Raw genomic sequence first — 22,329 nt, forward strand, 5'->3', positions numbered from 1 at the left:
ACACACTCATTCTCAGCATGGGCAGACGCTGTGAAACCTGCCTAGCTTTCAGGGGAGATCATATCTCCTATTAAAGACCGGATGTTTCTTGCTGGACACCCATCACAGGGATGTTTCGGCCTTCAGTCGCATTGCGCTCCATGCTATTTTTTTCAATTTATTTTTTTCAAGCTTCTTTTTATCCCTCTGATTTCTCTTTTAGTAAGTGTTGCTTACATTACTCATGTCCTTACATCCTTACGGTATTAAATGTGTTGATTTGGAAAGCTTTTGTACAAAGTTAGATTGAAAAAAACCGTCTCGTCCTTAATTTTTGCACACCAGTGTATATTGAAGTTAATTTTAACATGAGAAAAAATCAATGTCTTTGATGCAGAGGATGGATTCCAAAACTTTTCTTCACATGGACTCATTTTGAATGAATGGTTTTCTTCATTGACTCCTCTATATTTTTCTATATAAAATACAGTATACAATAGAATCACAAGACAAATAATTGCACATAAAAACTTGAAGATAAGAATTCGAGTAAATATTAGCAATAGTTTTGAACAAATAGTTAATTAAAGCTATGTTTAATACCTTTTATTATTATTATTATTAATTTTGCGAATATGAACAGGCTTTCAGAAACAAAATCACAGATTTAAATGGCTCAATTTTAATTAATATGATGGCTGGGCTGACGTATTGATGAAATGTTTTAATATTTGACGTAAAATTACTTAAACTATTAGTCTGGAAAGGGAATTTTACATCGAATCACTATAAACGGCTGTATCGCTTTCCAAATTCTTGCCACCAAATATTATCGCCTTGTATTACATTTAAAGAAATTAAATAATGAAGAATCTGCATGAATTTCTCTATGTTTCTTGCATTGTGAAAAAACAACTACATCTACAGCTATCAAATTTTGAATAACGTACTCCTCTACCCGAACTTGGGCACATTTGAAAGCAAGAATTTTGAACTTTGTTTTATTGCCTATTTCATGTTTTTTAAACTTTTTGATTAAGAAACTCAACGATTTCAAAGCAACACTGTGCAGCATTGCGTTGCTTTCAAATTTCGAGCAGTGGCAACACACTATAGAATAAAATATTTTATATTAAATATTAAATATTAAATATGCTCTCGAAACGTGTCTCTATGTGTAAACGAAGAAAAACGCCCCTTTGGACGTAATTTATATCTGAAAGCTCACATTTTTTTTTTTTTTTTTAAATTTTTACTTCCTTGTACGAAGTAAAAAGGAAGTATTGTAATCGCAAAAAGTTTCAGGCAGCATATTTCAACGAAAATATCCGTTTTGACGCTATAGAATGCAATTTAACGATGTTTTTCTGTGACATCTGTAGGTAAGGACAGAATAAAGACTCTTTTCCTCAAAAAAAAAAAAAAAAAAAAAAAAAAAAGAAAGAAACTGCTTTAAAATGAATTCTGAAGAGAATTTTTCGTGGCGTCTGTAAGAAAGTATGTACGTACGTACGGACAGAACAGTACAGTATATACGTACGTACAGAACATATGTACGTACGTTATGCGAGACGTACGTACCTATCTCGCATAACTCAAAAACGAGTAGCCTTAGAACGTTGAAATTTTGTATATAGGACTGCTATAACATTTAGATGTGCACCTCATATTTTGGTTGCAATCGGCCGCACCAAACGTATATAAATATATTTATATATATATCTACACTGTTACCCGGCTCAGTGATCTCAGTTTCTTTACTCTTAAATTTTTGTAAATTGTACATTTTTTGCTTTAAAAATGATTGAATTATGTTGTTTTTATCTTCCGGTTAAGGTTTTTATGCCTTTAGTAAATTTGTGTGCAATATTTTTAGAATTATCAACAATTTTAAAGTTGTTTAAGTGCCGCTAAGCCTTTTTTTTTACGGCCGCCATTGATTGTTTACATTTGAAACAGCAGACTAGTGGATTTGTTGCCAATCTAGGGAAACTTAGCTTCGCAACAACAAAGATACTGCCTTCATTTATTATTGCCAATTAAATCATGCTTAATCCTTTCTGGAATTTTTTCGAGGAAATAAGTGTTTAAGATTTACTTCGTAATTTTTAATATACATATTTTGAGTTTTTATGTATTTTTGCCTTCTAGCGAAGTGAGAACTGAATTAATTGAATGAGAAATACTCAATCGTCTGCGAACAACCGTTTCTTTCTTTCTTTTCTTTTCTTTTCTATTTTTTTTTTTTTTTTTTGGCTTAATTTCTTTTATACATCATACTAGCTTTATTACATTATTTGAATAGAACATGTGGCAACGATTAGATAATTCTATTCTTTAAATGATATAAATTTTGTGCATTATGAGTTATAATATGAACAAAATATAATACTGTTAAGTGAATCTAGCGCCACAGTGTCGCTATGGTAAACAAATAATAGAGTTTTAAAGAAAGCATTTATTCTATTGTGGTTTATGCATTGTCGGCGAAGTAGATTTAATTCAATCCAATAAGTTTAAATGAAATGCAATTAAAAAAGCGTATAATTTAATATTCCGTACAATGAAGTCATGTGGTGTACACATCAGATTTTTTAAATACAAAATGGCACTCAAGCAACCAAAAAGCGCACACGTATACTCATCCAAAAAAATGTCAGAGAGTTTTAAGTAAAACTTTAGTAAATATGCAAGCAATATTTGTACAATTATCAACAATTTAAAAGCTGTTTAAGTTTGGTTAAGCCTTAAGGTTTAAATAACATGGCGGACATATTTGTTTACATTTGAAGCAGCAGAATAGTAGATTTGTTGCCGATCTAGAAAGACTAAGCTTCGCAACAACAAAGATAACGCCTTCATTTATTATTGCGAATTAAATCATGCTTAATCCTTTCTGGAATATTTTCGAGGAAATAAGTATTACTTCGATTAAGTGTTATTAAGATTTATTTCGTAATTTTTAATACAGATATTTTGAGTTTTTATGTATTTTTGCCTTGTCGCGAAGCGAGAACTGAATTAATTTAATGAGAAATACTGAATCGTCTGTGAAAAACTGTTTCTTTTTTGTTTTGTTTGCTTAATTTCTTTTATACATCGTTCTAGTTATATTAGAGCATTTGAATAGAACATGTGGCAACGATTAGATAAGTCTTCAAACGATATAAATTTTGTGCATTCTGAGTTATAATATGAACGAAATATAACGCTGTTAAGTGAACCTAGCGCCAGAGTGTCGCTATGGTAAACAAATATAGTGAATTTTAAAGAGTGTATTTATTCTATTGTGTTTTATGCGCTATCGACAAAGTAGATTTAATTCAATCCAATAAGTTTAAATGAAATGCAAGAAAAAATGCGTATAATTTAATATTCCGTACAAGGAAGTCATGTGGTATACAAATCAGATTTTTTAGTTTTTAAATCACCTCATTCAAAAATATTCAACTTGTTTTTTGTCTTCCATTCCAGTTTACGGTCTTCGTAATTTTTTCATCGTGTTTTTCTTGTATTCTTTTGTTTTACTTTTTTATATTATACTTATTGCATAAAAAATTTGGGTACTGTTCTGGTATCAGGACCAGATTCAGAAATGTATGAATGCATTCCTGTGTGTATGTATGTATGTACATATATGTGGGTATGTATACACACATACAGTCGTATTTACATATATACATGCAAACATGAACACATCTATTCATGCATACATACATACATTTCTGTATCCGGTGCTGATAATAGAACTGTACTAAAATTTTTATAGTTTCAAAAATATTGCTGATTTTAAAAAAATATTAATTTTAGCACATTTTTCTCTTAGCTTTAATTTATATGCTTTCTTCCTTACTATATGATACAGCTTTGTACCAATTAAAAATTAATTACCAATTCGATTAATAATTTTTTTCGTAATCAATAGGATCTGGATTATGGCGACTAATTGCCGGGGCGTATTCGACTATCGACCCCTAGTCGACTCCTTGATCATTATTAGACTCTTTCATCAACCCTCAGGGGGTTTCAGTATCGATAACACTGGGCACCTCTATATTACATGTGAAAAGTTAAGAATACCCAATTATCGCTTGTTTCAATTTATGGCATTTAAAGCTTGGCATACAGTAGAATGCTTTATCTCATGTAAAAAAGGGTTATGCTTTCCTTTTCAATCCATTTCACCTGTTTCGTATTGAAATAAGCCTGCAATTACATTAGTGAATTTTAACATCTTCCATAGAATATAAAGTATGTATTTATTTTAATTAAATAATTATTTTATGTTCAATACTTATACAGTTTTATCTCCATTTATGTTTTCCTGCCAGAATGGTACTGCATTTAAATATGTATCATCTAAAATAGCTTGTACATATTCGAATGAGGTAGAAAGATACAATATTTAAAGGGGAGTTTCCAATAATTTAGTGAGAGCGTGTTTCGCCTACTGTAGACCATATTACTAGTTGAAATTCTACGCTAGCATTCAGTTGTGCCGATACTTACAACTATTGAAGAGCTAGAAGGAACACACCTAGGTTCTGTCACGCCGCTATAGGTTTGAGTCAACTTACGAGTCAATTATTTCTGAGGAGCTTTTGGCCACGATCGGATTTGGTTTAATTTAAAATTCCTTATTTTTGAGTTACGTCATAAATGCTGGCTGGTTTTGCAAGCACAAGAAGTGGCTTTTGTTCATCTATATAGAGCTCTTACAAAACGGCTTTTGCACTCTTCTTACGTTCTGCCGTTTATCTAGATATAAAGACAATTAGCTTACGGCTTCACAAGAGTCTTGACTTAGTGGGTGTTACTTAAGAGACTGAGACTCTACAAGTAGGTCAGACCATATCAGAACGAGCTCACCAGCGATGTAAAGTGGCTATCTTTGACGTAAGGCAAATATGATAAATAATTTTCCTTAATTTTCGCAACTCTCCGATCAAAAAAGTATGGATATTATGCAATCCCAGTTTACAGATTAAACTGTTCTTATATAAAAATACTTAATATTGTTGGTCAATCAAGACAGAACTCCTAACTTCACATTTTATCAGCATATCTATATCTTTTCATCCGCTATATATTACCATTAAGATGCGCAATTTATATTTGCCAAAAGAGGGTTTCTGTCCTGAAAATCCAGCAGTTTTAAGCATTGATTTGCAATACAGGACAGTACTGCGGATGAGACTGAAAGAAATCAGAAAAGCTGAATTTAAATCAGAAAGTCTGAATATTCACATTACTAATATTCAAGAACACGTCACTTTGAATGTTTACAGTGGTTTGTTATATTTATCGAAACCGGAAAGTGTGGTTTATTAGTAGATAAAAACAACCAGTTCCAACAAATAAATGGATGAATAGGTAGTAGCAGTAGAATAGCAGAAGTTTCGAATAGGTTTATAAAAACGACCCCGAAATGCTTTTTAGTTAGAAATTGAAAATCTATTCGTTAAATAATTTTAAAATCTTTTATAATCGGTTAAACTTCAATATTTTTTTCTATTGCCTCCCCTTCCCTATCGCATCCATTCTTTCACTCCAAAATTACTTAATGAATAACTAGAAAAGGAACTGATGTCGAATAGGCTGATTAATTGCTTTGGTTACAGAGGCTTCACTTACTGATACTATAAGATCTAGGTAGGATTGGGGAGTTTGATAACGGAAAGTCATTTGCCTTTGCCTATGAGGAAAGATGCCTTCGTAAAGGATTTCCTAATAAATCCTAGCTCGTATTCACGTTACGTATGAAGAAAACTACTAAAACTTCTATGGGAACCGTTAAAGTCGCTTAGGAGTTTCAGTAGGATATGAACTATCAGTGACTTTCGCCAGGATTTTGAACTAGGACGAACTACCAGTATTCAGCAATCTAAACAGATTGGCCGATGGTAGGCTCTTTCTAATTTAGGGCTTAGTAGATTAAAGCAAAACACTTTAGAGTTATCTGTCTCAGGGAAGAGATTATTTCGTGAAGAATTTTCTGAGGAAGCTATGTCATTTTATACACAGGGCAAAGAACGAAAATTACACGAACTTCGTTTGCTATGATTTGAATCCAAGTCAAACACTTAGAACCAAACTCAGCCACTGGTCAATACTGTTTGATGTGATTTATTATTCGTGAATGAAATAATTTAAAGACTGCATCATTTGATAAGAGGTGATTAGAGTATGTTTTCTTCCAGTGAAAGAAGGGGGGAAAATGCCTTCCGTCTAAAATTTAATAACTGCTATTTAATTGTAAGTGGTCAAGTATATTAGTTCGCCTCTACTTAGGAAAAAATCAGTAAGACCGCTGAGCACTGATAATTCGATACAAGTTCGAATTACGGAAAATTGGGGCTTTTGTGTTTTAAAACATGCATAACATAAATACGAGTGAATTTCTCTTACAAATATCTTCCTCGAAGGCATTCTTCTCTTTAAGTGGATTTTTAGTAATCCAGTGATTTTTGGTAATCAGTTAAACAAATCGTGAGGCACTGGCGCTGTCTATGGAGAGCAAAGACGCCAACGAGATGCAGAGATTAACACGAAAACGGATCATGGGGAATGCTGGGAATGGTTTTCAGCCCAAAGGGGCAATTTGCCAAAAGGGTTATTAATTTTGTTTCGGCATTTTGCGTTGCATCACTATAAACGGCGTATCACTTTTCAAATTGTTGCCACCAAATATTAGAGACCTACAATATACTTAAAGAAATAAAATAATGAAGTATATGTATGAATGTGTACATGTTTCTCACATTGTGCAAAAACAAAGGTATTTAGAGATATCAAATTTTTAATAACATAGTCCTCCACTCAAATATGGGCAACTGAAAGCCCAAGTTTCTAATTTAGAATTGGTTTTAATATATATCTTGTATTTTTAAAGCATTTATGAGTTTTTGGTCAACGAACTCAACGATTTCAAAGCGAGCAATGGCAACCCTGTACGGAAAAAAAAAAAAAAAATCTCCAGCGCGCGAGACTGTATATCGGAAATTCTAAGGCTATGGCTCTATATAAATTATTTTGAGTTATTGCTATTGAATTGAGTTTTAGGTTTAATTGCAAAGGTTTAGGTTTTTGGTTAGCAAACCCAACGATTTCAAAGAGAGCAATGTCAACCCTGTACGGGAAAAAAAAAAAAAATTATCTCCAGCGCGCCAGACTGTATATCGGAGATTCTAAGGCTATGCTCTTTTAAAATTATTTTGCGATATTGCTGTTGAATTAGTTTTAGGTTTAAGTGGTTTAAGTGCAAAGGTTTTAGTGCAATGGTTTAGATTTAAGAGCAAAGGTTTAGGTTTAAGTGGTTTAAGTGCAAAGGTTTAGGTTTAAGTGCAAAGTAATACAAAATCTGAAAAATTTCATTTTTTTTTTTTAAAGACAATCTTAAGAAGAGCCTTGTTAGAAATATAAGCATGGATATAGTTATTAAGTTGTATTACTGGGAATAAAAATGTTTAAAAAATAATATTTTGTTTGATGATTGTCGCCCAGTCACGGGTGAAAAGAACTCCAGAATCATCCGTCGCGGCAAAAACAGATTTTCTCCTATTAGATTTACCTACGTGTGCGTAGAGGATTCTTCTTTTACATATTCATGTCAAAGATGCAGTTAAATTACACTTTAATAAACTTATTAATAATATTTTTAACATTTTTCGTAAAATACATTTAACTACTGCATGGTCTTTAAATATTAAATTAGCTAAAAGCAATAATTAATCAAAAGCGAATATTAGTTAAGTGACATTTAAATTTATTTAACACTTAGACTTAATGCAAATCTAGAGCAGAAGCTAGAACTCAAATAGAATGCTTTAAAAATAATAAAAAACCATTTTAAACCTGATTAAACTTTTAAGTTAAAGTAAATTTAAAATGGAAATGGTAAATTAACTGAGATTCAAGTTTCTGATTAAAATAGGGCTGAATATTTTAGAGTAGTCAATGTTCTTTGCATTTACATGTTACATTGAGATCATTTTGATACATACAATAGATATACATAGTATGAAGTTTAATAGTTCAAGAGTCCAATAAAATTTCAATAATTAAAAATTCAATAATTAAAAATTCAATAGTTCAAAGTTCAGTTAAGTTCAATAGATTACATTCTAGAGTAATCTAGAGCAGCAGTTCTCAATCTTTTGACTAATGCTTAAGATCTAACCAAAAACTGAAAAAAACTTTAGTACCACTAGTATGTTTTGCAATCATTATTTTTCAATTTCTCGATACAAATATTAAAAAAAAAATTTTCCCATTTACACAACCTATTGGCTATTTATATTAAATTCGAACACATAAAAATATTAGATTAAAAATTGATTAGCATTTGTACTATCAAAATTTAAGTTGTAATAATTTAATTCTAAAATTTAGTGTAAAATTTTGGCCTGTTTAAGAGAGATCCATTTCTTTATATCTGTCTGGTGTTATTTCACTTAGTTTTAACCGTAAATTAGGGTCCACTTTTAATTTTTAGTTAAATTTTTAATTTACAGTCCAAAGGGGTTTTGTCCCTGAAGGACTATTGTTTTCATTTTGCGATTTTGCGTTGGATCACTATAAATGCCTGTTTCACTTTTCAAACTGTTGCCACCAAATGTTAAAGTCCTGCATTATATTTGAAGAAATTAAATAATGAAAAATATACATAAATGTGTGTATATTTCTCGCAGTGTGATAAAACAACGGTACATAAAGCTATCGAATTTTGAATGACGTAATCCTCCTAGGAGTATGAGAGTGTGGAAGACCAAATTTAAAATTTGGAATTTGTTTTATTATCGATTTCATATTTTGTAAAACTTTAAAGAATTTTTGATTAACAAACTGAAGGATTTCAAAGCGAGCAATGGCAACACTCTACGTGGGGAAGGAACCTTGTTATCTCCAGCACGCGGAACTGTGTATTGGAAATTCTAAAGATATGCTCATTTTAAAATTATTTTGCGACATTACTATTGAACTGAATTTTATGGTTTAAGTGCAAAGAACATGATATTTAATAAATAAAGGTAAAACAGAAAATGTTAAAAAAAACACCCTTTTAGACGTAATTTAAAATCTGAAACCTTTCAGATTTTTTTTTTTTAGTTTATTTGTGTTCTGTATTTATTTTTCAAATATAACATGGAAGAAAATCCTTGTTCACACAAATAGGTTGCGCAAATTTATTAAAAAGGCAATAAAAATTTAATAGCTTTATTTGAAATGCCTTTAAATTCTTGTTTCTCAGTTCAGCCAAAAGTTAGCAAGTGTGCTATTTTTGAAATCTTCAGTTAGAGTTGGATCATAGGAAATGTCCGTCAATTGTTGACGTGATTTTTAAATTTAGTGGTTAAAGTTGAATTTAGTAGTTTTAGTTTTGCGTACCACCTATTTTTCTCTTGCGTACCACCGGTTGAGAATCGCTGATCTAGAGTTCTAAATTTCTGTAAAGTAATAAATCCAAAGTTCGGTAAAATTCAATATTAAGTTCTTTCAGTAATTCCGTAAATAAAGTTCGGCGTTTTTAAGATGATCTTTAATTATAGAGGGTCTTAGTTGATTGATATAGTAAAATTCAGTTCTAGTTTCAATTTAGATTTTGGTTCGAATATTATAGTCTTTTTTATAAATGATTGTGGAATTTAGTTAATTTTGATACATGCCAAATAAATAAATAAAGTATATCATAGATTCTAATGTTTAACATTACAAAAATAAATTACCATATTTACTCGCGTAATAGTCTCACTTTTTCTGCCAGTTTTTCAATGTGAAAGTCTAGGTGGGACTATTACCATATTTACTCGCGTAATAGTCTCACTTTTTCTGCCAATTTTTCAATGTGAAAGTCTAGGTGGGACTATTACCATATTTACTCGCGTAATAGTCTCACTTTTTCTGCCAATTTTTCAATGTGAAAGTCTAGGTGGGACTATTACCATATTTACTCGCGTAATAGTCTCACTTTTTCTGCCAATTTTTCAATGTGAAAGTCTAGGTGGGACTATTACCATATTTACTCGCGTAATAGTCTCACTTTTTCTGCCAATTTTTTAATGTGAAAGTCTAGGACTATTACCATATTTACTCGCGTAATAGTCTCACTTTTTCTGCCAGTTTTTCAATGTGAAAGTCTAGGTGGGACTATTACCATATTTACTCGCGTAATAGTCTCACTTTTTCTGCCAGTTTTTCAATGTGAAAGTCCTAGGTGGAACTATTGTGCGGAGAAATCTACTACACAGTATTATACACTTTTGACCTTTTTTTCTTACTTTAAAACGGGGTTGCGACTATTCCGCGAGGGCGACTATAATGCGCGTAAGTGCGGTAGTTGAGGGAAATAACTGTTGAAGTTATTTGTTATAATGGATAGAGTATTCTGATGTTTTTGAAAGTTGTATAAAGCAGAATGATTAATGTCACTGAGAAGACTGATTATGTACCCCAGGAGCCGAGTCCATCTAAGTATAGATCTTAACCAGAACGGCAGGGGTTGCACCCAGTCGACCTTCCGGGGGTAGAATGTAATACCAAAGCGTGCCGTTATGTATCAAATTCTGTTCAGATAAAAAGGCTGTTATAAACTTCTTAAGATTTTGTCTTTTACCTGAGACACAGCGACAACTCAACTCTCTTCTCGTCTGTTTATGTTATCGAATTAAAATAGCGTTACCAAATTAAGTATAACCCTGTAAGTGGTTATACTTACAGGGTTATACTTAATTTGGTAAGGCTCAAATGGTTATAGCTCCTAGATCTGGCAGGAAATAACCAAGTGTCTTGCAAAAAACAGAAACGCTGTCAATCTCAAACCTAAAAAAAAACCTAAAAATCTGAGTTTAAATAACTACCATTCTGGTGCTGAGTACAGAAAGCAGAAGCTATAGTAAAGATTGAAATTATATTAACTGGTTATTATCAATTTATTAAAATTCTAGAGGGAAATAAATGCATTTATATAAAGATAAGCTAAATTTAAAAAATCTGAAAATTTTTAGATTTTATATTACTCTCAAAGGGGCTTTTTTTTAACGTTTCGTGTATTACAGGGCTTAATTTCTAAAATTAGAAGGATGGAAGACTATGGAAGACCTTCAAAAAAGAGGAACAAGAGTAAATAAATAAATGAAAATTACTATTAAAATCAATTATAATTTAAAAATTAAATAGTTAATCATTATCAAATTAATAAATTATTATTTAATTAATATTAACAGTTAATATTTATTAATTATTGTATAATCATTAATCAATTAATTAATGATTGATTACTGTTTTATGTTGATTAAAATAATCAAATAATTCAAATTAAAATGTATAAAGGTAAATTAAATTTAATAAGCGATTTTTAACATAATTTTATTGTTGCTAAAAATAAAATCTTTGAGATCAAATTTCTACTGAAATTCTTGTTCCGTAATTACGTAAAAGAAGTGCTGGATAGTTCTTATTTAGGACTCCAGCTAGAATTATGATTTATCTCATAAACTGAGAATTACCGAAATCGGGCTAAGGTCAACTCCGGCGCAATTTAAGCTCTCGTGTAATACCTTTATTTATTAATTATCACGCACTTAAACCATAAAATTCAATTCAGCAACAACATCACCAAAAAAAATTAAAAAAAAAAAAAAGCATATCCTTAGAATTTTCGATACACAGTCTCGCTCGCTGGAGATAATATTTTTTTCCGTACAGTGTTACCATTGCTCGCTTTGAATTCGTTAAGTTTGTTAATCAAAAATTCGTTAAAGGTTTACAAAATATGGAATCGATAATAAAACAAATTCCAAATCTGGGCTTCCACATGCTCGTATTCGGGTGGAGACGTACGTTATTCAAAATTTAATAACTCTTGGTATCGTTGTTTTATCACAATGCGAGAAACATTATGCACATTTGCGAGAACATTATGCGAGAAACATACATACATTTATGCAGTTTCTTCATTATTTAATTTCTTTAAACATGATGCAAGGCTCTAAACGAAATTAATAGCCCTTCTGGGCTAACGCCCTTTGGGTTAAAAAGTACTTGAAGGTCAGTTTTATTAATTTTCAATTTTCGGTTTCGAAAACCAAACTGAATAAACTGAATAACCGCACTATAATAGTATGCGTACTTTTGAACGAAGCTTAGGAAAATTCCAGAGTGACTTGGAAGAGTAGTTTTAATCATTTAAGCGCTCTGGTTTCGCGTGAAATGAGTAGATTATTAAATTGTGTGAATCATGTCGTTGGAATTAAACGAACTGCTTTCATTGAAACTTGATCTTCTTTGCGCACGCAACAATTTGTTCAACAAGATTGCAGTAACCATCAATTATCTCCGCATGGCTGGCTGCCTAAATTCCATGCACCAGAAAGTAACTACCACGGCTGCTTTGATGAGCAAAGAAGCTGGCAACTTGTTTCGCGTGCAATGAATATTTTCAGAGGAAGTGCGGTTTATTTGTTTTGAGAAACGAAGAAAGTGTAGAAAAACTTAAACTAGCAGCTCGAAAGCTCCTGGATCTTTTGAAAACATTAAGCAGAAACTGCCTGCGTAATTGATACCAGTGCATTAAAGACATTACAAAAAAATTCTCCTGTCCCTACTATAGTTTCTTTGCTGTTGAATTGGGCTTCTTTGAGAAGAACTGGAAACAAGTATTGATTTTGTAACGAATATTAAAAAATTAAACAACTGAATAACGTAAAAATTCCTTACTGTTAAATAAATTAACATTTCTTCATTGAAACCCCGTTTATTTCTTTGGTTCCTCTAATGTTCACCATTTAGAATAAAACGTTTGTATTTGTGCGCTAAGAGAAATTAAATTTGCTACTAGCAACTTTAGAAGAAGAATAGAACTTTAAGAACTTTAGGATATATCACCGGCATTAACGGCACCAGTATTAAAATGACTAATGCATTATAAGTGGACTTGTCGAGCTTCTTTATGCCGATTAGAATTAGGGTTATTTGGATTCAAAAAATAGTGTTTAATGGGAGCGATGCCTTCGTGGATGAGTTTTTAAAGAAAACTGATTAGTATTGACGTTACACATGGGGAAAATTACGAAACCAAACCCCTTCCGAAGATGTTTACTCAAGTCGAACTAATCTTCAACTATCTAAACATTCAGTTATTGATAGCATTGCAGTTGTATTACTTTTTTTTTTCCGAACTGAATGTTTTATTATCGAAGATGTATATTGTCCGAGAGGGTACTATTGTTTGAATTGGAAATTCGAACGAACGGGCTCGAATCGTAGTGAATGGTATCGCGGCATGAAATCTTTCGTGATATGCCTTATGTGTAACCCGAACGCGAGATAGTTTTTTTTTTTAATGTCCTTTGCTTCTTTGTTATAGCACCCCCACCGTATTTGGAGATTTTAGATTTGTTCTAAGATCTCAGATATAATTTCGCCAAGCTCGTGAAGCACGAAAGTAAACAACATAATATATAACAATAACATTAATACTCACATACTCGTATGGCCTTCTAAGAATATTTTTTAAATTCTTATCAGTCTTCTTCTTATTATTTTATCGCATATAAGCACTCCAGCTAACTGTAGCAATTTCACACATTAAGCTGTTTCTTACACCAGTTCATGGACGACAACTTCTCTGCCAAGATTGCACAAATCTAGTAGCTAATGATAATCGATATTCTGGAACCCCTGAACCAATTTCCAGCACGTACGCGTTAACCTTTTTGTAATTTTTAACGTTGCACCTCCAAATAATTTCGTCGTTAATATAAAGTTTCATGTCGTGGCCGTTATCACATACTCGTTTGTCAGGTAAAAGACCTCTATCTTGAAGAAATAATATGGCACCCACCTTATCACTTGATAAATTAAAGATTGTTAACATTATATTCGCAAAACAAAGCAATGAATATATTTTTAAATAAACAATGCGAATTCGAAAAACCTCACTAAAAATGAATAACGTAAGAACAACACTGCGTGCGTCAAAATGCAACACGGTGATAATATAAGATCACGTCGCGAGGTATAAGAACACGCAGCCAAACTTTGGCGAGATATCTCGGTTGATTGACTAGATTAGTCGTTATTGGCAAACGTTCTTCGCGAAGATATTCCTCCATTTAAACAAAATCTTCCTATGGCTTGCCATAATCAACCAAAACCAAATAACCGGGATAGATGAAGAGGTCTTGTTCCTTGGCTATTGGAATCACATATTTTGCTTACAGTTGTTGTTACTTACTAATCCCTTTGATCCTTACTAATCCTTATTAATCCTCTTGATCTGAACCCCAGGAAGATCATATCCATGGATTTTATCGTGATTAAAAGATATGGTGTTGCAGCTTATAGGTGACGGACCTTATAGGTTATATGTGACCTTATGGAGACGATATATACTTTTGACCATTTCCCTTCCGTTTTTAAGTAGGACACCCTGAGGCATGAATTCGTCGGCAGTATTTTAATTTCCTCCATGCCACAGAGACACAAACATTCATCTTTCTCTGGGATTCCAAACGACTATGGGAGTCGACTCTCTTATCACCATACCAACAGGAAGGTCTTGTTTTACATTCCGAATTAAATGTTATCATTTTAAATTCGGTTATCTTATTTTATTTCTGTACCGCAAAAAGGAACGCTATGTTACGCTCTGACTCCTCAGTAATGAAAGCATTGCTTTTAATTATCAGCTGCTGCTTTTTCTATGATTAGCTCTAGCATATGATTAGCTCTAAACCAGAAGCATGATTTTAAAGCTACTTTTCCTTGTATTTGAGGACCGAATACATGTGCGAGAACTTTGCAAATGATGTCTTGAAATATATCTCGAATTTGTTAGGCGAATACTTTTGAACTTATTCTCTATAAAAAATACCCTTTAAAACTGCAGCAGTCTAGTAAATCTTGACATCTTCCGAAATACCAATGATCTTAAGTTACGTTTAAGAATAGTGATAATATGATTGGCACGTTTATTAAGTTTTATATACTGTAGACATCAGAAATGTATATGAATATGTCGTTTGACTTCTTATTAGGATACATCATTTATAAACCTCACAGATAAGCAAACTTCAAGTTATGAAAACTACTGATGGTCTTTCGGATAAGATTTTTAACTTAATTTCTTTTTATACTTTGTAGGGTCTCACCTTCTTAGGAAGCATACACTAAGTTGAGACTCTATGTGGATCTAAGCGACTTATCGCTAAGTCCGGTAAGAATATAGAGAACCTAAAAAGGGTGTAAAAAACCCTTTTATTAAGAATTGAATAATTTAACAGAAGACATTTCTTGCGCTTACAAAACCAGCCAACGTTTATGGCATAACTAAAAAATAATTAAATCAAATTAAACTACACTAATTCGTAAGATAGCCAAAGTCTACGCAGATCTAATTAAAGCGGAAGTTGTCTCAAACTTATACGGGCGTGACAATTGCCTATTGACAAGAACCAAGTAATGCCAAAACCAATTAACAAGATAAAACTATTGACAAAAAGAAAGCACCACCGAAGACAGACTGCTATCAGAGAATTTCAGCTAGTAACGTGGCCTCCAACAGGCTGAACATCCTCTGATTAAACTGTCTCTTTAAACTTAAGTTGAATGAGCAAGGACTAAAAATTAGCATTCTGGCTGGAAAACGGAAAGCGATGATGACAGTAATGATACTGAATGTAAAATAACTCATTAGATAAAATAAATGAATATTTTACAATTTTTAATGCTATAACCAAAACTACCATAAATAAAAGAATCACTTGGCCTTTTTAAGTAGTTTTAATTAACAAAACACGACAATTAAGGGCGTTATAATTACACATTTAAGTTAAAAAGTAACTATCGTGAAAACAGCATGCTTAGTTCATGACTCCCGCACATGGACTGAACGCTATTATCTTTTTTGGCTGGTGTTTATTCCGGCGGCCGCTAGGTGGCGCTCATTGAGACGTGGGGTTACAATACCTATTTTTGATAATATAACTATGTCATATTATTTTCATTATATTTAATTTATAACGTCTCGTATGGTTGGTTACCATAAACTCAGCTCAGCGTTAGAAGACTGTTTAGTGAATAATCACTAAGTCTTAAAGTACGACAAATTCCGGAGACGGATGTAAAGAATCCTGTATTAACTTAAGCGGGTTTCACAGACGGCGGGACCAACGCGTACTTACAAAAGCCAGCACTTTAAGCTCACCTCAAATGGTACTGAATAACGTAAAATTAAATGAAGTTAAGTTTAACCTATTGGCTTCACAGGTTACTATCGCGCAAGCTGGCTCTGACTCGAAAAATCGGCGTAAACAAGCCTAATGGTAAGAACAGCTCAACACCACAGAAATCTACTAGCTAAAAAATCAAAGACAGAAACGTGGCCTTCAGTCAGGGAAAACACGCTCTGATTTCCCCTTCCTAAATCTTCCCTTAAATACTAACATCTTTCTACCTCATTTGTAAACACGGGCGCTAGTCGAATTGCATTCTGTCAAGAAAGCGTGAGTTGAGAGCAAGAGCGATATGAAAGCTATATTATGCTTAAACATAATATATAAGCACAAAGTTATATTATGCTTAAACATATTATATAAGCACAAAGCTATATTATGCTTAAACATAATATATAAGCATAAAGTTATATTATGCTTAAACATATTATATAAGCACAAAGCTATATTATGCTTAAACATAATATATAAGCAGAAAGTTATATTATGCTTAAACATAATATATAAGCATAAAGTTATACTATTATGCTTAAACATATTATATAAGCACAAAGCTATATTATGCTTAAACATAATATATAAGCACAAAGCTATATTATGCTTAAACATATATAAGCATAAAGTTATATTATGCTTAAACATATTATATAAGCACAAAGCTATATTATGCTTAAACATAATATATAAGCACAAAGCTATATTATGCTTAAACATAATATATAAGCACAAAGTTATATTATGCTTAAACATAATATATAAGCATAAAGTTATATTATGCTTAAACATATTATATAAGCACAAAGCTATATTATGCTTAAACATAATATATAAGCACAAAGCTATATTATGCTTAAACATAATATATAAGCATAAAGTTATATTATGCTTAAACATAATATAACTGTTAAGTAAATTAAATAAATCTCATTTAAATTATAATAATGAATTTTTTAAGTATTACTATCAACCATTTATTTAATAAAAGACCTTTCTAACTCCGTATATTATATATTCGATGACGCAATTATATGCATCTCACTTAGCTACGAGCTTATACCCTTTTCATTTTCATTTTTCTTACTACAAGGAAAGTAAACAACTAATGATTTCAAATGTGTGTTGTTATAACTTTGTAAAATTCTAAGAACGTAATTACCTTTAATCGAGTTTCGAAATTTTCTCTGAAGCAAACATAGATTATAAACCTTAGTGAACAATGACTTGGACATTGTTGCAACATAATGAGGAAAGATAACATATAGTACAATAAGAATAAATGTTTAAATTAAACAGAATACATTTTAATTACAAATTTTCGTTGTGTGTTTTCCTTAATCGCTACAGATTTGACAATCATATTCACCCTACATACTCACTGGTCTGGATTATCGTATGTTCTTTACTGGAACTAATAGATTCCTTGGCAATGAATGAATATGAACATTTTTTACTACAACGGAAATTGACCTTGACGCTTACAACAACAGAACTATTTCGATACACGAGGAAACTTATAACGCTGAATGATATTTTAAAAACCTCATTTTTTCGCTAATTACGCTTCAATTGGGACAACTTTATAGCTGTTCCCCATCGGAAAGTTACCTTTACCCAAATCGGCCGCTATTCGAATAGAAGAGGCCTTTATGAGAATGCTTCGGCATCAAGGTGCCCACATACTAGCAAGAAAAGTTAGAGACAGTAACATTTATGAAATTTGGAGGAGGCAAAACTTTTAAAATTTAAAGAAGTACCTAGCAGGAAAAGTTAAAGGCGAAAGAGTTGCATAGCAGGAAACGTTAGAGACGAAAGGGTTGCATAGCAGGAAAAGTTAGAGTGTTATTTGAAGGAGGCAAAAATTCTAATATTTTGGAAAGCAGAGAATAGCAGAATTTAGGATCTTCACCAGGATGAGAAATCCGTAGCACCTGCCGTGCCATAACATACAAATCAAACAGCACATAAATACTCTCCTACAAAATAAATACTACTGCGTAATTTTTCTACATAAAAGGAAACAGGATTAAATGGAATTGGAAAAATTAGGCCTATTGAGCATAGGAATTTAAGGAATAATTCTAAAAATAAAGAAAGAAAATTAAAACTTGAACATTACGTTTTAAATCCTTTTTACCAACACAAAACGTAGTCTACAAACTAACAGCTACATATTCAGCATTTTGCTTTTGACTTCGATCTGAAAACTTGATAATTATTTATTTATATATGTCTGGCTTTGGGCACTTAAGCCATTAGACACCTTGCCTTCTAATGTTTCTGGGGTATAGAGTTAACTCAAAGAGCACACTTTTAAATGTTCAATGTTCATGGATTATTCCAATAGAGGGTTTCTGAATTTAATACAAAACATATTAGCGTTGAGGCATCCAAATCCAGTTAAAAGGCTTAATGATGCCACAACTGTAGTAGGACAAGAAAATGGGATAGCATGATCTTTGTTCAGAAAACATTGATAAGTTTTACTCATAAGTGTGTAATGATGATTATTGTATATAAACTAAACTCGGCAGTACAAACAGTCTTTAAAGAGCCATGGCCGGCAGTGCTCTGATATCTGCTCTCTTCAGAGTGTTTGTGCATCTTAGCCTGGACAAGGGGTCAGCTTGTTCCAAGCGAACTTGATACTGATTTTAACGACCCACTCCAGGGATGAAAATCTGAGCCAGCCTTGCCCAGCCTGGGGATCGAACCCGGACTGGCCTGTGATGCTAGCCACTGCGCCACCGGGTCTCCTATTATTGTATATAAATTATTTGATCATGACACCCTAATCCAAGATACACACAATAAATTACTATCAACCTATCAGCGGCTGAGAGGATATGACAATTAAAAGCTGGTAATCTCTTCCGAGTTTAGCTTTCCAACGAATGGTATGGCTCTAGAGGGCTTTCGTGGCTTTTCTTACAGGTTGCTCCATCTATTTAGAAAGTCCTCGACCAAAGCATCGCTTTTTTTTACAGATTATCCTAGAGTGATTTGCCATAATCATTAACCTACCAACCATACGCAATCATATTTTTAAAATGTTTTTTAATGTCCGGGCGCATTATTTAATAACCATTAGCCTTGCGCCACTGCAAGGGTCGGAAGTGGTGGCCATTTCATTCTAAAAGCACCTAAAAAATGGCCACAGTTGCTTCCTGTGAAGAGGAAGTACTGTTACAACCATGCTCTCTAACAAATATTCGTAGCCGCAGAACCAACTTTCTGATAAGCACATTGTATATTGATTGTTATTTTGTAGTATTCGCCATTTCATTTCGGTGTATGTACAGTATTCCATTAAGTATGTTGTATAATTTATTTTCTACTAATTTGGAGTATAATAGTTTAGTGTTGTATAATGATAAGTAAGTGTGATGTATAATAGTAGTATTGAACCAGACTTTCTTGGTTGTAGAAATTTGTAAATATGTATTGAAATGTTTTGCTGGATTTAATGTTTTGAATTGATTCAGTATTCTAACTCTGCTACAATATATTATCTTCCTAATTATCACTGCCACTGTTTTCAAAGGTTATTGTTTGGTGTTTTTTTGATTTAGCGTTACAGTACAACTTCATTTACAGAATTGCCTACTTTTATGATACCAGCAGTGTATATGGTGTGTTTTATTTGTAGTATCAGCTTTACAATGTCAGTATGTTTTTCAGTATTCTAATAATGCATTGCATAATATGTTTTTTTAGTAATGTGCGGAATTTTAGAAGTGTATAATTGTATAATAGTAAGTCAGTGTGATGTACAACTGCAGGCTTGAAATTCCATTGTTAGTCTTGAATTTTACTGTTTTTGTTTTACCCTTACCAATTTTGTATCAATGCAACTTTGTACTTCTAAGTATTTTTTTTTAATCTATGCAATCAAGAATGTAATATGTATTCAAGTTAGTCCTTTGTATTCCCTATCTACATGTGACTCTGTAATCCTTTTCTTTTTTTTAAAATTTACTTAATAAATGCCGTTATGGCTTCTGCAGGGCGGACATCATACTGCAAGGGCTAGTTTCCGGTCATTAGTCCTCCTTAGCAGTGTTAAAAAAAAAAAAAAAAGTTCCAACCATGCCTTCTCCGGGATTCCCATCGGCAAGCAGGATCACTAACCACTACACCGGCTGGGAGGCTGAGATGTAAAATCTACCATGACTCAAATAGCATATCGCGAAATAACATATATAAGTACGTAATCAAGTTTATAATAATTAGCCATTATAGTTATCTCAAGTTATACATGATGGAAATAAACTGTCACAAAAGTATGTCAGAAATTAATCTGGGAAATTCAAAGGGGCCAGATAGCAATAAAAACCAAAATAAATTATACAATAATTAGTAAACATAACGTTAGGATATTTATAATTTCATTTGTTCTAAGTACGAATATAATATTGTTCTAATGTTTCATTTGAGAAAAAGAAAATTGGTATTTTACGGTGCTGTTTAACGAAGTATGGGAAGTTGCTAACAAACACATTTCTCAAGCAACTTTATATTCGAATTTATTATTTCTTTTTCAACTAAAGAAGTTAATTTATTTTGCCTTCAGTTCGGCTTGATAGTCAATGGATAATACGTTTAGAGCCCTTTTTTTTTAATCAGCACTATTTCACAGTATTACAAATTTTAATAAAAATAGATAGAAGAAGTTCTTCAGTAAAGCTAAATCCAACGAAAGACTTGAAAAATCTAAGCCAACATATAAAGGACTAGAAACGTTGAAATTTGAGTAACATTTTGCTCAGTTTTTTTATATTTCTAATTCCTTGAAAGAAGTATGGGATACTTAATGACAAAAATAGTACTTACAACACTACGACGTGAATGGTGTCCACAGTGATTGGTTCAGAGACATGACACCTTGACACTCGGATACCATAGTTAGAAGGCTTCACAACTGAAATTAAGTAAAAACAGTAAGTGTTAGACTCGATTTTGTTTAAAAGTTGCTTATCCTCTTAATTTTATTGAAAGAATACTTTTCTTTATTATATTTTCCAAAACTATGAGAGCAACTAAAAGGGTTTAAACTTTCTTTGTTTATGGATTAATATTTGCTTAAACAATTTTAAACAACATATATCTGCATAAGGACACCTGTACCTAAAAAATATATTAAAGAAAAAAAGAAAAGAGAAAAATTCTGAAAGTTTTCAGATTTTAACGGTCGACCAAAAGGCTTTGTTAAGGTTTTTACGCTCTCGATGAGGTCGCAGCCTGCCACTCTGCTATTACTCTCGCTCCTGCTAAGCCATTTTTTTTTGTCTTTTTACCTTTATTACTAAGTACCATTTTTTATACACTTATGCCATATGCAACACAACAGGAAAATTACTAAAATTTTAAAAGCAGCATAGTAGTATACGTTGAGAATTTCAGTGTCGACATATACTTTCCTTTTTGAAGTCTTCTCTCAGTTCATCATACCGATGTTAAGTTTCCTTGCTAAGATGACTTTAAAAAAGTTTATTTTTGTGGCCTTTTTATTATTGACGTTTTGCACGTTTACTGTATCTATTAAATACCACGTTCTTCGCTTACGCCACGTAAAATTCGATTCAACAGCAAAGTCCCAAAATGTTTAAAAACAGCATATCTTTAAAAGGTCCGACAGACCATCTCGCGAGTTCGGTATAAAAACGTTTTATTCCGGCATAGTGTTGCCACTGCTCGCTTTGAAATCGTTGAGTTTGTTAATGAAAAATTCGTTAAAGTTTCACGAAACATGAAATAGATGATAAAACAATTTCGAAATTCAAATTTCACGGTTTCCAGGTTCCCATGTTCGTAGTCCCATGTCCAAGCCTACTCGTATTTGCGTCATGCGAGATACATATAAACGTATGTATAGGAGACAGGAGACCACTGGCTGAGCAGCTGTGCCGGTATGCAGATTTTCAGCTTTATTGCTCGCTCAGTGGGACCATGTTTATTTAAAATTTTATAATATTACAGTAAATGTATGATTTTGATGTATACGTAATTTTGATAACATATAAATGCATGTATGGACGTCATGAAAAAAAAAAAAAAAAAAAAAAAAAAAAAAAAAAAAAAAAACCCCTTTTAGGAATCCATTTTAAATCCACTAAACGAG

General features: G+C 32.2%; 1 protein-coding gene across 2 annotated transcripts in view; it reads right to left on the bottom strand.

Annotated features, from left to right (window-relative positions):
• LOC118197257 (nose resistant to fluoxetine protein 6-like) overlaps positions 1-22,329 on the bottom strand; it is a 125,336-nt gene that overhangs the window by 67,903 nt on the left and 35,104 nt on the right. For both annotated transcript variants that reach the window (XM_085827201.1, XM_085827200.1), the window contains exon 5: positions 21,042-21,129. In XM_085827201.1, the coding sequence (XP_085683327.1) occupies positions 21,042-21,129 (88 nt within the window). The remainder of the gene's footprint in view (positions 1-21,041; positions 21,130-22,329) is intronic.

This window comes from Stegodyphus dumicola, chromosome 11, assembly GCF_044657685.1.
Source record: "Stegodyphus dumicola isolate Sdum_Otavi_A_Nest chromosome 11, ASM4465768v1".
In the NCBI taxonomy this organism is placed as follows: domain Eukaryota; kingdom Metazoa; phylum Arthropoda; class Arachnida; order Araneae; family Eresidae; genus Stegodyphus; species Stegodyphus dumicola.